The sequence below is a fragment of the Thunnus maccoyii genome, chromosome 15 (genome assembly GCF_910596095.1).
Source record: "Thunnus maccoyii chromosome 15, fThuMac1.1, whole genome shotgun sequence".
NCBI classification, from domain to species: domain Eukaryota; kingdom Metazoa; phylum Chordata; class Actinopteri; order Scombriformes; family Scombridae; genus Thunnus; species Thunnus maccoyii.
Genome location: NC_056547.1, coordinates 25839064 through 25855586, shown reverse-complemented (window position 1 = coordinate 25855586; position 16523 = coordinate 25839064). Strand labels below are relative to the sequence as shown.

Sequence of the window (16523 nt, the reverse complement as noted above, 5' to 3'; positions counted from 1 at the left end):
AGTCACGAGAGGTCAAGAATAATCGCTTGTATCCATTGGACATGACTGAGCCATGTTTTTTTTTTTTTTTTGTCACAATGTCTTCAAACAGAACCACTTACATTTTAAACAAAGCTGCCCTCTGTAGAATGTGTGAGAAAAGCTGTTAAGACTGTTGGTGCCGATAGATAAAAAGATTGAAACTAAACGAGTTTTGTACTGCAGCTGTACTGCAATTCGTTTTAGGTTTTGGAATGTGGGTGTTTAACAGAACAAGTTTGAACGGCGGTCGACAAAGTTACATTTAAATTACAGTACATGCTGGTGACCTGACTGGGTTAAATATGGGGTCCTATAGACAAACAGTATGCTTACATCTGTAAGCTGTAAATGTACTGTAGGAAAAACTATCATTTTTTTTATTATTAGTAGAACTATATTATATCACTAGTTTCTGGTAATCTGATATTCATGCCTTCTTGATCAGAACCATAAATTAAACTTACCAGTCTTTAATGAAAACTGTACAATTTGATATGTACTGCTTAGTACTACAATAAAGGTACTGCATATTAATGTACTTATTATAAGAGTATTTATATATAACTTGATTAAAGTACACTTGAAGACAGTGCATTAAACAATGTAAATCCACTTGTTTCATATTTAGATTTAATAGAAAAAGTAATAGTGTGCTTTAAATGCACTTATTTCTGTTCTTTCACATTTCAAGTGCACTTAAGTGTATTTTATGTTTATTAGGGAAAAGTTGAGGATGAGTCTGTGGTCGAAGCAGCAGTCGGGTGGGTGTGTGCACGATTCGAGCACGAACACTTCTTTATTGTTTTATTTTTTATTTTTATTTTTTTTTATTTTATTTTATTTTATTTTTTTAATTGTAGAAGCCAGACTGCTGTCCTACTGCTTGTTATCTCCTGTTGTATGAATGCGGATGCTAGGTAGACTAGTTTTAGCCTGTAGTTCCATCAGCCCATGTGAGGGAATGTCGCCACCTGCTGCTGCAGCTAGTAACTGCACCTCACATTTGTGGATTCTTTCTACTGATCTGCTGGGCTACAAATTGGACAAAAATCCAGAAACAAATAGGAGGAATGTCACAACTGTCATGTGGCCCACAAACCAACAGGAAGCGATCCACAAGTATGCAAAACATGTACAAATGGATCCGCAAATGTGTAAATGTTTACAGAGTAAGTTATGCATATTTGCAAATCACTCTGTATTTATGTTGATATGACTTTACACAACACAAATAAAAAAAAAAACATGTTTGTGGATAGTGAAATATTTGTGGATTGTCTTTAAGGTCCAATAAAAACTTCCAGTGAACATGGAAGGAACGTTCTATGCTCATGGAAAAAGTGTTGTAGCAGTGCTTGCAATGATTTTTGCAAAGTCACAAAAAGAGATGGATACGTTTTAAATTGCTTACTTTTAAACTTGTAAATATTAAATTTCATGAAGAAAGATGAATATCAGTTGCTCAGTCTCGAGTCTACAAGATCTATTTTTAACCATAGTGTTTATGTTTCACTTATTTGCTGCTGGCTTCTTGCGAGGCAGAAGAATCTAAATTATTCATAAAACTGTTGACATGTCTGTCTGTGGTCTATCAGTAATCATTTCACAACATAATTTGATAAAGCTCTCTTTGAAAATGTTTGTATTGTTTGTGCTGTCATTACGGGTATTTGAAGCTCTAGTCTCACCTCTTCCCAGTAGTGTCTATAAAGTTGTCTGAGAATAAGTCTCACAGTGAATATAGAAATCTCCGGGGGGTCTCTTACTGCACTGAGTTCTTTTTTTTCCCTCAAATGGTGAAAATCTTGAAAAGAATCAGGAGAACGATAGCAACATCACTTCAGGACCTGCTCAAAGTTGAAGGCCATAAACTTTAAAAAAAACAAAAAAACATATAGTAGACATTAGTTATCGCCTTGTGATTTTGTTACCACTCTTGATTCAGTCTGAGATTGGCCTCTTGTTAAGCGTTTTCCTCCAAACATATAATTGCCTATTATTATTATTATTATTATTATTATTATTATTATTATTATGTCTGATTCACTAATCAGTGTAATGTGATTGCTGTTTATCATGTCAACTGAAGTAACGCCATTTGTAACATGTCGACCAATCAACACTATTCACCATTTACAGTACTTTTGCAACCAGAATTTTCAATGTGGGGTGGTTTGAAGTATACTTGAATATACACCAGCCATAGTACAACCCCAAATATATCCCTTACTGCTCTAATGACTGCAGTATAAGCCAAAGAAACATATGTGCATATTTTGTACTTCCATGCAGCTGTTTTTGCTGTACTATTCCTCCCTGTAATACTTAAAACTGATCAGTTGACAAAATAGTGCAGAATACATCCATATCTTGTTGTGCTGGCCAGCTTTTATTGAAGAATGTCAGAGTTAGCAGAACTTCGTTAGCAGTGCCAAACTAATTTCATTTCCTATAGGTGTTTCACAATAAAAGCCTCCTGCTGGTTCGCCAGTGGAAATCTTGTAATATAATGCAGCTGCTGTGAGGATGCAGTGAAAGTGCACATGTTTATGGCTTGGTGCAACTCCGTGTGACCAAAACAGACTAATTCTCGAAAAAGCAGCTTTAACAACCTTTTTGCAGCCTTTGCAACTCACATCAGTGGGTCAGGGAATTTTTGAGAGCCCATAAGATGGTGTAAACTCCTTGCTGTTGGTCCTCACTCTATGTGCAACTGAGTCCATAACCTTGACAGACCCAACCAATGGAGTTGGCAGTGATGGACATGGAATTTAGCCTTGACCAATTTGAAAACAATGGCACTCACAGGTAAAAAAGTTCTGTAAAACTGTGAATCCAACTGAAAAATGAGTGGAAATTGTTCCCTAGAAAAGTAAAACTTTTACCATTATGCATCATTTTTGGGAGACAGCAGAGTAGACACATCAAGGAAGAAGGAATACAGCAAGGGAGGAAAACAGAACATTTTGTGCATCACAGCATGCACTGTGGTTATGGCGCATAATCTAAAACTGAATCGATACAATGTTTGCCCTTCACAGATTGTCCCTCACACCACATCCACCACATATTATATTCCTTTTCATGGAGCTTAAGCTTGCAAAACGGTTTCAAAATGAACTCAATTGACACCTGCTGCTTTAGGAATTATGTTGGATCCATCCTGACAAATTGGGAGGCATTAAAATGGCTAAGTACAAAAGATGCTGTCAGAATACCTGAGCCCTCTCATTACTGTCACACTGATTTGTATGGCGTGAGCATTATTTCACTGTTTATTCAGAAATGAATGTTGGGTCCTGTCAAGCTGTTGAAAGTACAGTGTTAATAAAGTGGTTGCCAAGAAAGACGAACTGCAAACAAACGTGTTAGATGAAGGCAGATTTAACGTGCAAATTTCAAAAGTGTCTCTCTCCTACTCTTCTATCATACAACAAGGTGATGTAGGCAAAGTTTTCAAAGGAGGATTCAGGGCAATCTTTTATCCATGCTGCCTTTCATCCTGCCTTCAATTGTTCTTCTTCTTGTTTACAGTTGACACTTGGAGATGAGGTGATTTAATTTGAGGAACAGTATGAAGTGTAAAGCATCTTTTTTTTTTTTTTTTTTTTTGCTCATCTGGACATTGTGTTCCAGCTGTCAGGCTAATAATGTGCTGTGCTTTTGTGTGGGCAGGGAGTTCGGTGAAAAGCAGGGGACAGACAGTAAAAAAAATTGTTTTTGTCCTAGTTTTAGTTTACGGATTTGATTACTTACCTGACACACCAAGCTGGCCTCGAGAAACTATCCGCCGACAAAGTAATCAAGTGTTTTGCCTTTAGTAAAGTTGCAATTGAACACACCACGAATTCTACAGCCAACAGCCAGCTGACCACTGACAGTTCTGCGCAAGAGGAAGTAATTAGTGAGTTGTCAGAATTTGTAATCCCAGAAGTGATGCCGAAAGACAAACAAAACAAACTACCCTATCAGTTCTCATAATGCTGTGAATCTATTTAAATGGTTTTGTGATTTGCCCTGAATAACACCTTTTTGGTTTGCTTTGCCTTGCTGTGTTATTATTGGCCCATGAAAATGTAAAAGTGAACAGTAAGAAGAGATTGTGCCATATGAGTGGAATAATTGATTCATTAGGCTGGACAGTCAGTCAGATGGTGCTCTATCACTGACTGCCTTCACTACTATTTTAACATGCCCAAATAGCCAAAGGGCCAACTAGTGACAACGGAGCCAGACGCACAGCAAAAACTACTGGCGGTGGTTGGCCATGGCCACAGATGCTCAACAACTACAACAGTGCCGGATGCTTGACTGTACTAAATCAACTTATCTAATTCATTGGGACATACTTTCTCAGACATATTTTAATGTATTGATTATACTGTACATATTCTTTTTTGGTGAAGTATGAGTGCTGTTTGTACTGTAACCATCAATCACTCAATCAGCCCTAATCCTGAAATCCTATAATCCACATTCATTTACATGGGTTTTCTAGGTTGCAGCTGCTCTGGTTGGCGATGCCAGTGCTCTTCACCACTTCAGTAAATGATAGAGGCTGTTGGTGATTGTATTTCTATGTGAGCTATATGTCGGCGAAAGACCAATTTCCATTTCTTGATTTCCAAGTTTCTTGATTCTTGATCACATTACCTTGTCTTTTGATGGCAGTCCCCCCTGCATACAAACAACAATGTCATTCATTATAATCACCCATTCTAAAGCTGTTTTTGTTCAAAATGTATTTTCCTTTTCCTTAAAACTGCACTATCAATGCTTTTACATTAATAATGGATCATATTATTATGTGTAATGTGAATGGTGTCCCTCTGCAGTTCCTATCAGCTCAACAGAACATTTTTGTGTATCTATCCATAGCAGGCAAGTGTTTTCAACTGAAGAAGCTCTGAAACATTATGTACACTACCTCTCCAGCACCATAGACAAGACACATAAAGTTAGCAGTTAGTTGGGGAACATAGTGGAGCATTTAGCAGTTTAACAACCAAATACACCAGAGACTTTAAATTAATGCTAATTTTGCACCATGTTTGCTGGATGGGGAGATCTTTCTGCTGACATGTTAGCCATACCAACTTTACAAAGTGATGTCAACATGTTTACAGCTAGCTCTGTTGCCTCCAAATGGCCTAAAAATCTAGTAATGTAGCTTTAAAGATACAAACTAAACTGAAAGGAACAAGGAACTAAAGCCATATGATGAACTAACCTTTCATTACACCAATTAGTTCAACCCAACAGCTTTTTCTAAGGCTGATAAAAGGCCATTTGTTGACATTTAATTTAATTGATCTTAATGTAAAATTAAGACAAATTTAAACTGAAATAGACATAAACTCTGAAGGATCCATGCTGATTTTATTAATCATAATGAAAGCAATAAGATGCAGTGTTAGATGATTATTCTAAGACTTGTTTTGTGTGGGTACAGAATTAAATTTAAACAGAAATGACTTTTTTCTATGAGCACACAACCACTGCCCAGCCTTGTGTCCTGGAATGGCCCCTAAACACAAAGCTGCCATGAAAACTCGGACATGGCCAACAAGAAAAAGAAAAAAGAACAAATATATCATCAGTCATGAAAGCTTTACGCCAGGAGGACAACTGAGCTATCACTCAATTTATCTCTTGCGATTTTATTCCTTCTACACTTCCTCCTTCTTGCTGATTCCTTCTTTCCTCTATCCATCTGTCTCTATTCCATCCTTCACTTCTTTTCCTTCTCTCTATTCCCTCACTCAAACCTTTCTTCTTTCACTCCTTCCTTTCCTGTTTTCATTCTGATCTACTGGTGGTGGATTTCTGCCTCCCAGTCTTTACAAGGTTGTAGTTGGACACATATTAACATATTTATATGGGCAGTTTTGTCTGAATGTTTTATACTGTTGCTAGGAGACATGAAAAGACGCATCCATTAGCTGTTAATACAAGTATCTCATCTTATTCATATATATATTGTTGGGCCTTGGCTACAAGTTTGGCTATCAGCAATAATTAATGATGGGGTCATTATCCTGCTGCAATTATTAATTATTAAAATCAATAAAATTATTAAGAATTAATAATAATGGGGCACCACCCTGGAGTAAGGGAAAAGATGGCTGAAGTTACCTGGTGACTGAGCACATGGCGTGCAGACAATATGACAAAGAGAACCAGAGAGACAAAAGGCCAGACCATGTGGTGTCTTGAATACATTTGCTGTCTGGACCAAAGTTTGGTGGTAATGCTGCTTTGTGGCTCCTGTACTTGTTAAATCAGCCAGCAGACTTGTGTGGTAGTTGCTGGCACTAGATAACTTTGTTACTGAGTCTTAGGCAGGCTCTTGCGTCTTCTGCCATAAAGAAAAGAGTTCTGTGTATGTCTGCTGTGAGCAGGCCACACCAGAGAGCAGACAGCTGAGCAGCAGAGAGCTGCTCCAGCAGCAGCCATGAGGAGAAAGAGAGAAGAGGGGGATCTCTAGTTTTGTAAACCTGGCTCCATGGGTGGGGATTTCACACTTAAGTGCGAACAACCAAGGATATGTAAATAAATATATATGTATCTATATATATCTATATATCTATATATATACACAAATAGAATATCTTAGTATTTGGTATGTCCCCCTTTTTAATGACAGCATGCACTCAAGCTGGCATGAGCTCCTCAAGTTTATGCAAAAGCTGATGACCCATGTTATCCCAGCATGATCTGACAACAATGTGATGTCACAGAATGCTCAGCTTTCTCAGTCTTCAAGTGCCCCCATAAATGTTCAATGGGGTTGAGGTCAGGTGACTGTGGAGGAAAGTCCATGACAGTCAGGACTCCTTGGTCTTCTTTGGTCTTCAAATAGTTCTTACAAAGCTTTGAAGTGTATTTGGGGTCATTATCCTGCTGCAGTATGAATCCAGCAAACCAGAGGGTCCAGCATCTCTCTGAAGAATGGCGTGGTACTTCTCCTCGGTCAGGATGTAGTCAATTTGGTGCAGGTGTCCAACTCTAGAGTAGGCAAAATACCCCCAGACTTGAATATTCCCACCACCATGATTCACTGTGGGTTTGATACACTGCTGTATCTTTCTCTCTCCTGTTTGTCTCCTTACATACACCCTTTTGTCACTGCAATAAATCTCAGACTTAGACTCATTAGTAAATAGGACTTTTTCCAGTCATTTACTGTGAAATGCTGGTATTTCTAAGCCTACTCCAAATGTTTGGCCTTGTTTCCCCTCTTGAGAACTGGTTTAGAAACTGCTACTCGTCCTCTTGACACCACTACAACACAGCCTCCTTTTGACAGTACTTTTGCAGATTGGAGTCCTGTGTTCTTTATTTACCAAATTCTGTATCTGTGATAAAGATGCTTTTCTATCTCTCAGGGAATTAAGCTTGGTGTATTGATCTTCTGATGGCGTGGTCACTTTGGGTCTGCCTGATCGTGCTTTGGATACAACTGATCCAGTTTCTGCAAAGTGTTTGAGTTCCATGCACTCCCCCCTTAGAAACCTTCAGTGTAGCCATATTTGATGCTGAGAAATCCCCTCTTTGCTTAGAATAATAATTTCACTTCTGACACTCTCACTTAGTTCTGATGCCATGTTTCCCACTATCGCAATGCTACGTAGTAAGCAATAGTCTGCTGGAAACTTAAGGCACAACCATATTTATAGCAGGTGATATATATCATCTGAACTCATGCTTCAATGGAAGAAATACAAGTCATGGAAATCTGACCTTTTGTACAAAGGAGTTAAGTTGGTCAATTCAGTTCGATTACTGACCTAGAAATAGTGAAGAATCTTAAATGTTACTTAATTTTACATGTCATTACTACTTGTGTGTTTAAATGTTTCTGAATCCTCAAACTTTCAGATTATTTCTAGGTTTACATGAAAATATTATTTATATATATATATGTATATATATATATATATATATATATATCCCTTTTTTGGATTATGCAATAAGGATATAATCTATTTTCACATACAGAACATTTTGTATTTAAAGGACAGTAAAGTAAGAAATACACCAAATTCACATACTGCAAGTGTAAAAAGCCTGCAATCATAAGACCTCATAATGCTTTCTCCATGAAGGGTTATAGATCTAAATGAATCTTTTCAAGCAAAATGTCCTCCTATCCTTGATGGACAGCCTTGAAACTTGCAGAGCCAAAGCAAATTCTATGGCTGGGTGAGCAGTAATGTTCCCTCAAATGGTATTGATGGTACAATAAAACTTACAATTTTACTCGAAAGCTGGGTCTGTTATTGCTGAGAGAGAGAGAGAGACACCTCACAGGTCATTAATGTCTGGTTAATTTATATCGCACACAGATGAAATCTCTACAGTGGAGATGATAGTCAGATTATTTGAGTGTGGGGGAACTTTAAAGGGAGCTGCGTTATGACATAATTGCTGCTGTCTGGTGTTTGGATAATCGTATATATAGATTTCTTTATGTACTTCGGCCATGTGCTCATTGATTTTCCTGCTATTTTATGCTCCCACATTTATAGAGAAGAAAGAGGTGACCCAGAGTCTTGAAAACTACACCTCTAAATGTCCAGGTGGAATGGAGGTCATCACCCTTCCAGATGGCCTGAAGCTCCCTCCAGTACCCTTTACAAAGCTCCCCATTGTCCGGTAAGTCTGGACTGTGTGTGACTGTTACTTTTCTCTATCTTGTTTCATGTGGGCTTTATTTTTAACTTGGCAAAATACCATTCGAACTACAAATATAGAGTAATTATACTACAATGTAAACTGCTTATAGTGATCATGGTTACAGTGACGCTGTTACAGGTCGTGTTCTCCAAAAATTGATTCTTGCTACGGGCCACTGCTGCTCCCACCCCTGCAGCCTAAATTCACAACCTGTCTGCTTCCGGCTGGTTACTTGAGGCTGGAGCTGCATGCACATTGAAATCATGACAGGAGAAAGAAGCTCATTTTATCTTAATGAAAAACGTAATCTCCTTGAAGCTTGTGACAAACTGCCAAAAACGAGCCAATGAGATGTAGCAGCGAAACAAGTGTTTGAAACAGCTGTACTGTATTTTGAAACAGTCAATAAATTTCCGTAAATAGCGAAGCTGCCCATTATATATTAGGCCTGCATTACTTTATATTCATGTAATAAATACACAAATGTCAATTAGACTGTAATCTGCATGAGAAATTAAGAAAAAAAAAACCAGTTATAATAATCATCCGTTTATAGTGATCAATTTGACTTGGACCGACGTGATCACTATAAGCGGTTTCCACTGTATTGACATATCAAAGTTTGGCAGTCATATAGCCATTACTGCTACATGATTGCGTGAAAAATGAAAAAGCTCAGAGTGTATAATTGGTGCTTTTGATGTGATTTGGAATTGGGTTTTCCAATAATCATTTATTCCTTTCCCAAACTAGGTAAATTGGGATCAGTTCTCTGATAAGACTGTTGACAACAATGCAGTTGTTTAAATTATTTCACATGGAAATAAATGTTTATTTGTGATTAAAGGTGCCCTGTTGAGTTTTGACCACTATTAACACTTTGCAGCAATGTTTTTGGGAGTGGGTCCTCGTTTTGTTTTCGTCTTCTGCTTGCGCACAAGGACACACGTGCACATGCACGTGGGTGATGCAATACACCATCTTGCTGATGGTTTTATTCTATGATACTGATTGACAATTGGTGGCAGTAAAGTGCCAAGAAATGTGGCAATGCAGCGACAAAGGCAGTGATGAAGAGACTGCTAGCTAGCAAACATGGATGTACACAGAAATGCATTCCACGATTGTTACGATCGAAATCGAAATATAGTAACTGAATGAGTGTAATGGTTTTTATGTGTAAGAAACACTTTTTTTCACCAAAGGGTTTTCAGTTATTTCACCCAAAGTTGTTTGTTTCACAGAGCTTCACACTCACCTCTAATGAAATGGAATGAAATGTTTAGGGTCATTAACATTACATTAACATTATTATTACTGAGCCAATACTCTGATTGGCTGATAGTAATACCTCCCTTGAGAAAGACAATGACTGCTCAACCAGAGACATGACAGACTACATTCAGTTACATTAGATACTGCATATGATATGTCCCCCATGTGACATCACCAGGAACAACAACCTAACTAAATAATTCCACTGACAGCAAAATCTGCCTCAAGGCAAGACAAATGACATCAACAGCTATCAGATAATTTTACATTAATTCACAGGCTTTAGAATTGTTCCACAATGAAAACCAGTGTTTCAGATATGTTTAGTAATTTCTGGATAAATTGTTCTCGTTTTATTCATATCGAGTTGTATTTACAACTTTGAAACTCAGAAGTTGAAGTTTCCAAGGAGCACATGGTAATTGGACAGCACTTACATAAGGCTTTCTCTAGTATTCTGACCACTCAGTGCTTTACAATACATTTCAACATTCACCCATTCACACACACATTTATACACTGATGGCAGAGGCTTCCATGTTGGCTGCCAACCTGCTCATCAGGATCTAATCTAATGCACATTCACACACACTGGCACAGCCTTTGAGATGGGTTCAGTATGTTGCCCAAGGACACTTCGACATGCGGACTGGAGGAGCTGGGCATCGAACCGCTGATCTTCCAATTAGTGGACGACCAGCTCTACCTCCTGAGCCACAGCCGCCCCATGAAGGTAGCAAGATTGTTCCACCAGATTACTAGTGTGTGTGTGCAGAGCTTTTTGAGCGTGGAAATAATTAGGAAACACACTGCATTTGCAAGGCTACTAGAAGTGCTGGAGAGCTGGAGACACACTAAGAGGAACCGGGCTGTGCCAATGACGTTGTTAAAAAAAGTTATAGTTTTTCTCTCAAGTTGTAATTGTGGCTTCGATCGTAGAAATAATTTGTGCCTAACCATAATGTCTTTTATTATAGAGTGAAAAATTTGACATATTAATGAGCAACAGTAACTTGCTCACAGACTTGCAGGTTCTGATGTGCAGGAGTCCTTATGTTACTGCAGATTACATTGACAAGGTATCCTTGCATTAATTAATAGGCCTTTGGTCTTTGAAAGTGAGGAATACACACTTTCTTTCTGTTTCTACTTTTTTTTTATTTGTGACCTTGTAACCTTTAACAAAGAGATGTATTATAAATCTCTAGCATTTTGCTGTAAAAATAATAAATAGTCATCACAAAAAATGAATGTTCCCTTTAGATTTAGTCTCTGGGCTCCCATATTGTTGATTTATTAAACAAACACATTCCATCATAAGCACAAAACACTTGGATACTGCATGACCTGTCCAAAGCTACACCAACTAAAAGAGTAAACAAAACTTCTCCAGTGTTTTTTATTAAATGTGGGTGAGATGATGACTGAAATTTCATTTTGATGTGACCTGCTCCTTAAATGCTTGTGGGAAATGAGTCTAACATGTAATTATTGTGTCTTCTTCTATGATGCCCAAAATAGGTCAGTGAAGCTGCTCAATCTGCCTGTCAGTCTGCGTCCCCACAAAGTGAAAGGCCTGCTGGGACAGAATATGTCCACTGCCAGCCCCTTCATCTACTCGCCAATCATCATGCACAACAGAGGAGAGGAGCGCTGCAAGAAGATTGGTTAGTCCAACATTATTTCTGGTGTTTCCAGTGACCATGCTGTATTTTTGGTCATCACAACCTATAGCCTACATACCAACTCACTGCACGAACCCTCCCAGGAGACCATGAACCTTTTTTCTGAAACTCTAGTTTATAAAAAAGAGGGCTTTGATTGGATCTGTCAAAAATTTTATTTTCCTTGGTTGAGGGACTTTCATCCAGGGTTACAGAAAATTTCCAGATATAAAATATCCAATAGATACTGTAACCAATGTTTTAGTGATGAATCATGGGGGGGTCCAGTGCTTCTTGGCTGTAGTCAAACCTGCAGGCCAGATTTTATGTGTCCTATCTGAAAGGGAACCTTCAAGTGTCATCATTGACAAATGTAGGGCAGAGTCCACTAGGAAGTGTGTTGTCAGTTGTGAGATGGTGCTAACTACCTTCATCCAGACTGGGCACACCCCGGGACATTCCCAAACACAATGCAGAAAGAAGCCTCATCTTGCATCGTGGATAGTATAACTTCACTATTGTCATCATATCTAGTAAACAGTTTATGTAGCTTGTGCACTTAAACCTGCAAATACACATGACTGCACAAGACTTAACGTTGAGCACAGAAGACAGTAAGCACTAACAACAACTTTAATAAAGGCAGGAACACTTTAAAATAACAGCTTGAGGAAATCTTTAGCAATTATTCTAGTTCTTGTTTCATTGATCTTGATGATGTCCAATCATGGCATTGCACCGGCTTTTTAGGGAACTTAGCTCAAGTTAGTACAGTCTCTCCACATCAGGTTCATCTCTATTGCCTTGTTAAACTAGATTGGCATACAACTCAGTTAACAATTCTACAGTAATTATAGTCGGATGATATTGGCCAGCTGCTGTCATCTCCCTCTAATGGTATGCCTGCAGTCACTGTACGTTAACAGTCCGTAAAATCTGAATTTGATTTAACCCTACTCAACTATTCAAATCTAAAATGTTTTGTGTAAATTAATTTTCCACTTACAGGCAGAAATGTATCGCAGACTTGCATTTAACAGTGAATAGGTGTTTGGTGAACTAACTTGTAATATCACCTTGACATAAAAGATACTCTAGAATGATTATTTTCCATCAAATTATTTAAATGTATCCACTATTTAGTCAATGAAACTTTTGGATGTACGAAATTGTGCTTTACATTAGATCCTATCCAGAATGGTGGAAATAGGGGAAATGCATCCTATATCTAATTGCATTCTGTAATATCTCAGTACCTATATTTATGACTGTGATTTCTTTGTCCACAGACAAACAGATCACAGGCATAAAAAGGAAAATATAACAACAACAAAATCAGATCAACTCTTTAATTGTGTACTCCACTCAAGTGTTATTGCTCATTGTTTTATTCCATTGTGGCCTCTTGCCTGCATTCCTGTCATGGTATCATTGTAAACAAAGCCTATCATCTTAACTAGTTCAATTTTGAATTAATGACTCCTTTCCATAAATGCCCTAACCGCTTGAGAAACATACAGCATATTCATCACTTTGTATGTATGCTGCAGTAAGAGGCTCAAGGCTGTGCTGGAATGAATCACAAGGCTCCCGACTGGAAATCTGGTGTATGAAGGACTACAGCTTGCTTGTGTCGTGTCTGGAGCGAACCCATTTCTGTGTCTTATGCAATGCTAGACGCAGAGTCATCAAACAATGTCAGATTTGGTATTGCATTAGAGTAGCAGTGAGAGAGGGAGTGTGGCCACCCATTGGTTGATGTGTTCTGAGATTGCGTTGACATCAACAGCAACGTATTGCCAATGCTGAGTCAGGAATATCATGCAGGGCTCCCTTCATCTTTCAGCCCTTTGAAGCCCTTTGAGGCCCATCTCTGGCCCTTTGAAGCAGAAGTTTACATCTTTGGTGTCAGAGTATATTTTTTTCAAAGTATAGTTGGGAAATCGATACACAGTCTAGCTCGAGTAATTGACAGTTTAAAAGTAATTGACATTGCATGAACTGATACTGATAGTAGGGTTTGTTTTGAGACAAATAATGAAGCAATTTGTAAAATTTTCGCTCAGGTGTGACATGTAATAATGAGTCTTTTTCACTGCAGCTGTATAAAATCTGTTGCTTGTTTTGGTAGTCTGAGTCCAACTAATAAGCAAAGCCTTTGAGCAATCAGTGTCTTCTTTGCTTGCCTTAGAAAAGTGTTTTTATATATTCTTGCTGAAGATTATATCAGAGCCTGTAGCAATTTGAGTAAGCCATTACAAAAGTATCTGCTACTACAACAAAAACTATAAACATGTGAATCCCTGATTTCAGCGATGGATGAAATGAAAATCTTGTTTTATTACCTCACCATGGGTGCCTGTCTACATGTAGTTTTACCAACTAATACAGAAGTATAGGAAGAAATATTTGGTTTGCACTGTGTGCAAGGCAGCTTGGTTGGTTAGTTAGGTCATTTTGGATAATAGCCAGTGTATAAAGTGTGAATCATATGAATCATTCTGATGTATCTGAGCTGGGATAAACAGAGCAACAATAATTTTGTTTTATTCAGAAAAACAAAAACTCTAAAATATAAAGCTTTTTACCTCAAACAGAGAGAACCAGGACTGTATTTAGAATAGACCTCCATTGGACAAAGGCTTTTATTCCTAGTTTCCCCTGTTCCCTGGTTAATGCAGAACCCAATACTCCATCTTTATCTGTTTTCTTGATAAGTTCAGAATTATGTAAATTTCCACAGCACTAATTCAATCACTACAACATAGTCTTGTGATACTTTTCTAGCAGAAATACTTTTTTATTTCCGTAATTATTCCATCGTTGTTATGCTACTATCAGTTAAATTCAATACTTCCTGTTAAGGTGTTGCGCAGTAAAAGTCTTCCAGCTTTCCCTTTCCTGGCAGGCATTTATCTGGAAAATCTGCAGGAATGTTTTGACATATCTTAAAATAAATTAAAAAAGTTAAGCTATTATTTTGGACTTGGCCATTATTTGAATACTGGTTCTCTCATTTAGTTAATCTGAAGCTGCAGTATTTACTGTGTTCATAGTTTATTCTGAGATACCACCGTCTATACCAATTCTGTCCAGTGAAAGTCTCACATGTCACTGTGAGTAATACATTTGAATAATACATTTTAGGATTCAGTGTTCTCCAAGAATTTTCTAAATGCTGCTGCTGAAACAACTTTGTAGGCCATGCAAGCTGAAAATCTGAATTTAAAACCTGCATATTTCTATTGCTATTTTGTTAGGGGGTCACATAGACAGACTGTTTGGTATTGATCTATTCTGTATTAAATATATAATCAATAAAAATGTAAAAATTCATTCATATACGGGGTGGATGACACTGAGCGGGCCATAAGTGATTTTTAATAAACAGCCAATATCAGTCTAATATTAACTGTACCATGCAGTCCCCTGAGCAGCTCTTTTCTTTGATCGGGATTTAGATGTTGAAAGTCAGATATTCCTCTGGCTCAGTATGGTGTTGTGAGGCTTTGGAGATTAATTCAAATATGCCTTTCCCTCTCAGTCCCTCTGGAGAGCTACAATAGCTGCCAGCTAATGAAGTTACGATTCTCTCATAACTCTTTCAAGGCATCTCTCAGCACGCAGGGACTGTCCAAACCATGTCATTGAACGATGGGTTAACTGTGAACATGCATTCATCACACAGTGGCCACATGTGGGCATGTCCCCTCCCATGTAGCACTCAGTATTATCTCTGCCCCCACAGATGCTTACAAACAGGGCTGCAACACTCTGTATGATATCAGCCATTACCTCATTTGCCCATTTTGATGTCTTAACACCTAAGTTCCAACATGAAATAGATATTTTTAGACTTAGGTCTAATGTGTACTTGTCTGATCAGTGAAATATACTCTGTGGGAATATTCTTGAGCAGTTTATTATGCTCTGATAGTGCCACAGCTATAACAAACAGCAAACTGTTACCACTCACTCATTTTACTGATGGGGAACCAAAGTCTTTAGTATTCTGTGCTAGGCTGTGGTGATTGAGGTGTGTGGACACTGAGATTATGTGTGTGTGTATTTTCTTGCTCTTTAAGTCACATGCTATGAATCAGATTGATGTTCAGCTATAAAACAAGGGGTCCTCTAATGGGAGATTGTTTTCCCTATAATTGCTCTGAGACTCAGTTTTAAGAACTGGATACTCTACAACTATCCATTCACTTTGATGTGGGTGATAGGCTATCTATTACACTGGTATATGGTCATATAGGGAGGTGAATTTTTTCTTCATCTAGTCCTCATAAGAGAAACAGGGGCACAGTGCAGTTTGTTTTTGCTCTGTAGTCCAGCACATTGTATCTCAAATGAAACAATCAGGTTAAAGTGCTGACTTCCAGCTTTAAGGGTGCTTGGGAGTGTTCATATCAATAGTAAGTGAGCAGTGGAGGACTCGTTGCCCATTTTGTGAAATCTGCAGCACAGTGATCCTAAAAATACAGAACCAAACAGTTGAATGTTCTTGGCTGAGTCACCTGACCTCGGTCCAACAGAGTTTGTTTCACTTGCTGAAAACTAAACTGAAGGCAAAAAGATTAATCACTGTCTTCTTCTGGACACCACTCTGGGTGGCACCAGTATCTATTTTTCACTCATGATTTGTACCCACATTGTATTTAGACTGACTGGGCCTGTAGTAGTGTTGAAGGATGTTTCTGTTGGCCAAAATTCCCAATCATACATCTCAGAAAGGTTGTAGGTTGTTGCCTAGTAATGGCAAAAACAGTCCCCATCCAAGACCATGGTCAGACTGACAGCGACACTGTGTTAAAAAATGGCAACCTACTCATTCATTTCAATGTGACAACAGAGAGCTCCAGCTAAAAAATGCAGGAG

General features: G+C 38.1%; 1 protein-coding gene across 7 annotated transcripts in view; it reads left to right on the top strand.

The window, feature by feature from the left end:
- trappc9 (trafficking protein particle complex subunit 9) overlaps positions 1-16523 on the top strand; it is a 214871-nt gene that overhangs the window by 22902 nt on the left and 175446 nt on the right. For all 7 annotated transcript variants that reach the window (XM_042434953.1, XM_042434950.1, XM_042434951.1 and 4 more), the window contains 2 exons: positions 8553-8679; positions 11497-11642. In XM_042434953.1, the coding sequence (XP_042290887.1) occupies positions 8553-8679; positions 11497-11642 (273 nt within the window). The remainder of the gene's footprint in view (positions 1-8552; positions 8680-11496; positions 11643-16523) is intronic.